Below are 6,886 nucleotides of genomic sequence, written 5' to 3' on the forward strand. Positions count from 1 at the left end.
TATATATATATATATATATATATATATATATGATATTTACCATGTGATATTTACCATGAAAAAATATGTGAAAGATATGGTATATAATTTTTTTTGTGCAAGGGTTCCTTGAGGCATGTAATTTCTTTTAAGGATTATGCAAGGGTAAAAAGGTTGAGAAACACTGACCCAATCCATTCAAGCATGAAAAAGGGGACATTAAAATGATGATGATGATGATGATGATGATGATGGTGATACTTTACACGTCATTAGCCTTAAGGTGGAAAATTTTGCCAGTGATAAGCAAGGGCAGACTTAGAGAGCGGAGAGAAAGATCTGGAAACAGCTCAGATGGAAAATGGTAGGATTTAGCTGTTGAAATGAAGAAGAAGATGTACAGAAAATTATTTGATCAACAGTCTTTCTCTTTCCTCATCTTTCTTCACAGAACTTTGCTTTAGGAGAAATCTAAAGGTAATCTAGATGAGAATTTAAAGATGTAGAAATAGAAATATTGGGAGCATCTTTTTCTTTTAGTTTCAGATTTGGCTACTTTTAAAGTAGCAGTTCAGTCTTGGATGCAATTATTCAAAGTCTTAGCCAGATAATAAGAAGCCAATGCTGAAAATAAGAAATAATATTTTCAGCGCACTTTCTTTTTAAAATGTTGAAGTAGAAAATTATCAGATATAAAATTGAAATCGTATAATTCAACCTATATTTGTAAATATGCATAAATACTTTGAGAATATATTTCCATCCAAAATCTATGGAATTACTCAGGAGACACACAAGACTTGTGTAAGATATGCACACACACACACACACACACACACACACACACACACACACACACACACATACGCACATACACATGTATATGTGGTTGAATGTATAACTATAAGTATGTATTTTAGATGCAGTCATATTTGAGTGGCTAGTAAGTTCACTTCCCAACTATATGGTTGTGTATATATATATATATATATATATATATATATATACACGTGTGTGTGTATGTTTTAGGTGAAGGCTGGTGGCTTAGTGGTTAGTGTATTCGGCTCATGACCATAAGGTTGCTTTTGCCCGTGTTGTAGTGGTTAAGAGCGTGGGCTACTAACCCCAAGATTCCGAGTTTCGATTCCAAGCAGTGACCTGAACAATAACAATAATAATAATAATAATAATAATAATAATAATAATAATAATAATGACATCGAAGAATACCTTAGGAACGAGAACCCAGGTTCGAAATTTCCCCAAGACACCTGAAGAAGGCTGGAGGGTATATCAGCCGAAACGTTGTGTTAACAACAAACAAGATGACGACAAATATCCATCAATTGTAAATAATGTAAATTATGTACATAATACCTCATCTCTTAAATATAGAACTGAACAGTGTTATTTGTTGTCGGAATCTCGAGCAGTTATCTAATAAACAAATACAAGGTTGTCTCGATGTCTCCGCAACAAGATATTCATCCAACACTTGGGATGACCACAGGGGCAATCAAAAACCAAACCCAGTGGAAGCATTTATTAGCTGACATCATTCGTTGACTGGTTAATTTCTAAGAAATAGACCCATTAGATTTCAACTGAACTATATATTATTGCTGCTGGAAGCTGGCATGCCAATAATCATAAAGTCAATCAGTCATAAGTCGGATAAGTCATAAGTCGACAACGACCTGTATATATGTATGACCTTCTCAGTTATTCATTTTCGTTGTCAGTTTGTTTTTTTTCTCAATAATTTCAATTTCTTTGTAGTCCTATTGATTACATTAAAGGGGTGAACATGATACTAAACGATTTGAGTCTTCCACCAGAGAAACAGCCAAATGTTATTGCAGCATATCTCAAGACACCTAATCCCAACCTACATGTAAGTTTGCTTATTTGACAGTCTCTGTTTTCTAACGTGTGTGTGTGTGTGTGTGTGTGTGTGTGTTTTGGTTTTTATTCATCTTATTCTCTCTATTAATTATAATAGACAATGATTTCAGTAACTTCTTTTCTCTTTATCTTTTATGTTTCGGTCATTAGACTGCGGCCATGTTGGGGCACCGCCTTGAATTTTTAGTCAAATGACTCGACTCCAGTACTTACTTTTTAAGCCTGGTACTTATTCTATCATTTTTTTTTTTTTGCTGAACCACTAAGTTACAGGGACGTAAACACACCAACACCGGTTGTCAAGTGGTGATGGGGAACAAACACACACACACACACACGCACACACACACACACACACACACACACACACACACACACATATATATATATACACATATATATTATGACAGGCTCACAAGGTTTTGGTTGGCCCAAGGCTATAGTAGTAGATACTTGCCCAAGGTGTCACATGGTGGGACTGAACCTGGAACCATGTGCTTGGGAAGCAAACTTCTTACCACACAGCCACTCTTGTGCCTATATGAGGGCAAGTTAACAAGGGAAGCCTTAATTTGGTCTTATATCCTGCTAGAAACAAATGCCAAATCTCCTGGTTGTCATATCTATCTGTCTGTCTATCTATCTATCTATCTATCTATCTATCTATCTATCTGTCTGTCTGTCTATCTATCTATCTATCTTTCTATCTATCTATCTATCTATCTATCTGTCTGTTTATCTATCTATCTATCTATTTATCTATCTATCTATTTATGTATCTATCTATTAATCTATCTATCTATTGATCTCCTGGTTGTCATATCCATCTGTCTATTGATCTATCTATTTATCTAGTCTTCCATCCATTCATCGATCCATCCAGAGCTGAAGTGCTTTTGATCATTGGGTCAGCTTCATCAGGACTAAACTAGAGTTAAGCAATATCAACAGTCTGATTGATGTTAACTTAATAGGGAGCTTCTATGTGGCCATACTATCTCATAGAAATAATAACCAAATCTCTTTTATAGGGTACCCTGGAAAATTTTATTTACTACTAGGATACGTGATTTTCTTTTCATAGCTCAATGGATTTTTATTAGGAAGTGTGTTTATGAAAACACCTATTCCGACAGTTATTATGTATTTGACTTTGCAAAACCACAGTATTAAATTCACAGAAAAAGAAATCTCAAAAGTTATTAAAAATAAAATATAGATAAAAGAACAATTTCTCTCCTTTGATAACTTTTCCAATCGATATTAAAATAAGAGCTGTGTTTCTCTGTTTTTCTGTCTGTCTGTTTGTCTGACTATCATACACTATCCACAGATAGAGATATATTCAAGTCTTGTGACCTCAGTGTTATCACAATGTGTAATTTGGAAGATGCCACACTTAATATTCAAAGATATTCAATTGTTAAATAGCCATGAATATTTGACTATCAAATACAGTAATATATTGTGTGATGAAAGGAAAATAAAGATAGGAAGAATGGAAGAAAAAGAAACATAATGAAAATAGCAACATATTTAATAAAACTTCTGTCAGTAAAACAGTTTTGTTGCTTGTATGTTAAGTACATTATTTTCCACATAAATATTTGTTAATATACAACAATTGTGCAATTTAAAATAAAAGGTCATGAAAGAATTCCTGATCATGAATTTATATCATAATGATTACTAAAAGAAAGTAATTATTAAAGTCTAATGTCTAAATAATTCTTAAAAATTCTAGTTTTCTAGTGTGAATAAATAAACATCAAATTTGACAGAGTAATCTGAATGCTAAATAGTTAACCCTTTTGTTACCGTATTTATTTTGAGATGCCCTGTATTTCTTTTAATTACTTTAAATATAACAAAGAATTTAGTAAAATAACTTAGTTATCATTCATCTAGTGTTAGGAACATAAATTGTGACTAAGGTTTGGTGGAAGATTTTAATTCAAATCTTATGAAAACAAAACATTTGTACTCAAAGCCAGAGCTAGTTTCAGCTGGGCTGGTAATGAAAGGGTTAAAGTTAAAAATTTTACCTGCAAGAAAGTGACAGGTATTGAACTGGAACTGTTTAATTTAGATGTGTTTCTCTTTCAGTTCTTGATAATTTCAAAGTATTTGGTTACATCAGAATATTTGATTATGTCAAACAGTGTAGTTAAATTATATCATAGGAAATCTCCCATGTGATAAGCCTGCTCAGCAATACATCTAAATTATCACAAACTTATAATTACACAGAGTTATTTCAGTTTTATCTCCCTTCTACTCTGATCAAACAAAATTAGCTGAACAATCTCTAACACGGTGTTATAATCTACATTAAGAAACTCTTTTGATGTAATAATACATGTTTAATAAGCTCTTTGAATTTTGTGTTCACTACAAAATTGATTTCGTTGTAAATCTGATGCTAATTAGAGCTCACAGAACATCGTAGAATAGACCGTGATATTCTCTGTCTTTGAGTAATGGTGTCTGTTGTATGGTTTGTCATGTTCTAAATCTTCCAGTAACACCGTTACAGTCCATAAAGTTTTTCGTATTTTAGTAATGTTACTGTCTTTTTCAAAGAAATTTGCTATAAAATTTTGGTTTGTTTTGTTCTTGATATTCCAAACAAGTGTGGTTGATTGAAATTTCATACAAAAGAAATTGCAGTTGTTCTTAATAGTTCATCTCACTTTTTGGCACACTTTTTCCTGTGACAGTCTCAATGGGTTTTGGTTCACAAATGATTCTGATTAACAGGCTGGTTTTTCTTCTATGAAATTAACAACAAATGAAAGAAATATCTGTAACTTAAACAATATTGGGGACAGATAAACACAACACATAGTAAATTTCATTCACCAAAGCATCAAGGTAACCATCCAAACATCCCAACAAAAGATTCCTAGTTTTAGATACTGAACTATAGCTATACATTATAAGTGATTTAAAACAAATCATCCTTTTGTATTATATGGAAACTATGGTCATTAATCATGCACAACTGCAAAATCAATCATCCTGAAAGCAGATCTACAGAGACTCATGAGAAATGCATCTTATATGTAAACAGAGAAAGCATGTTGAGGATTTATTCTACTACAGGCAGTTCTCTGGACATATCCAATGAAATTGAATCAGAATATGTAGAGGAGTCAAGAAAATGTTTGAAACGATCATCAGCAATTATGCAGATGGTGTGTACCCCATATACTAGAGTAAATTCTGGAACAATCTGAAAGGGAAAAATAAAAACAAGTAAAGGTTTTGGTGCAACGACAAAAATATTCCAAGGCGTTATGTTCATTGATAATATACCCAGAGTTAAACAGAAATAATAGAAATAATGTATGGAACGCCAATATCCGATTAACAACCACAGTGGTACAAAAGATGCTAGGATGAGGTTAAAACTTGCTAAAGCCAACTACACAACTACACATTGTTAACATGATATGTTAACAACAAAATGGACGCAAATTAAATAAATACACACACACACAGATAGATAAATAAATAGATAGATAGATAGATAGATAGATAGATAGATAGATAGATAGATAGATAGATAGATAGATAGATAGATAGATAGATAGAAGGCAAAGTAATAATATGACAACAATTCACACATTTACCATAGAGACAGCAACATAACATAAAAATCAGGTGGTAAATGAAAATCATTTGAAAATGTAAACCCATTGAAAAGGTCACAGGAAAAGTGTGATGAAAATTTCCAGGAAGCTATAACTGAAACAAGAAACATCATCCAGTTAGTGTTTTTCATAGGCATTAATGTGATTGCTAAAATATAACAATATTGATTTCAACACACAGTTTCAGATTAAAATGCTTTCAAAACAAATTCATGGAAAAAAATGTAAAAAAAATCTAGCAGTTTGGTTATGTTATATCATTGAAAAATCTTTCATGTGATAAACCTTCTCAATAACAAATCTAAACATCACAAATTTATAAATTAGTCAGAGCTAGTTTTCCTACCTTATCTGCCCATCGCTTTGATCAGATAAAGGTGTTGGAATTTTAAGCTTTGGATTGATCTGTGCACTATTTTGTGATTATACTACACTTGCTTTAGCATTTTCCAACACACACACACTAGATATCTATATATATATATATAGAAAAATATATATATATATTTTCCGTCCGCCACTACCCTCCACAAAAACAATTTAATTTGTGTTCGTGGGAAGAACCATTTCAATGATGCGTACTGCCTTAATTCTTCGAAACGCCTGTGTTTTAATGGTGGCAGCTGATGAAGGAGATGTTTCTATGTGGCCTGCTTGTTTGTTGTACCTTGTTTATCATTTTGTCCATGTTCTTTTGCCAGTTATGTATCTATATGTACATGTAGATGAAGGTATGTACATACATGTTCATATATATGCATATACTCATATATTGTTTATATATATATATAGAATAGTGGTACAACAATGCACCAATATTTACTGAAAATAGCAGTCAATAATATACGACACTATAGTGTCGTGTATAATAAATATGCTTCACTAAACCCTTCAACATGATGCCCAAACATGGCTATAATCCAATTATTGAGACAAGACGATAAAAGAAGTGCACTGTGGGGACACAGAACACCCTGAAGTATTATATAGGTTCCACAGTCTAATGTGTGGATGATATCCTCATTTAAAAATAATAACAACATATATACATGTCTATGTGTGCATTTATAGATTTATAGTGTGTGTGTGTGCAAGGGCGAACTGTCCAGGTTACCAGCTTGCCCGATGGCAAGTGGGCCCCTGCGCCATAGAATCCATATATGGGGGCCCGTGTTCGTTTCTAAGGGGCCCATCCACTCAAGTTTGAGAATTTTTTGTTAATTATTTCAGCCTGGGTGTGTTTGTAGGCAGTTGAAAAGAATACTTTTAACAAAGAAAAAAAAAAATTAAATTATACCATTGTAGTTGCGGGTGGGCCCCCTTGTAGATGTGGGTGGACCCCCTTA

The 6,886-nt window shown here is 32.8% G+C and overlaps 1 protein-coding gene across 1 annotated transcript in view; it reads left to right on the forward strand.

Annotated features, from left to right (window-relative positions):
• The window catches only part of LOC106870407 (venom phosphodiesterase 2), a 93,319-nt gene that overhangs the window by 84,925 nt on the left and 1,508 nt on the right, over positions 1 to 6,886 (forward strand). The window contains exon 26 of the mRNA XM_052976061.1: positions 1,759 to 1,873. Coding sequence (XP_052832021.1) covers positions 1,759 to 1,873 — 115 coding nt within the window. The remainder of the gene's footprint in view (positions 1 to 1,758; positions 1,874 to 6,886) is intronic.

This window comes from Octopus bimaculoides, chromosome 23 (genome assembly GCF_001194135.2).
Source record: "Octopus bimaculoides isolate UCB-OBI-ISO-001 chromosome 23, ASM119413v2, whole genome shotgun sequence".
Classification (NCBI taxonomy): Eukaryota; Metazoa; Mollusca; class Cephalopoda; order Octopoda; family Octopodidae; genus Octopus; species Octopus bimaculoides.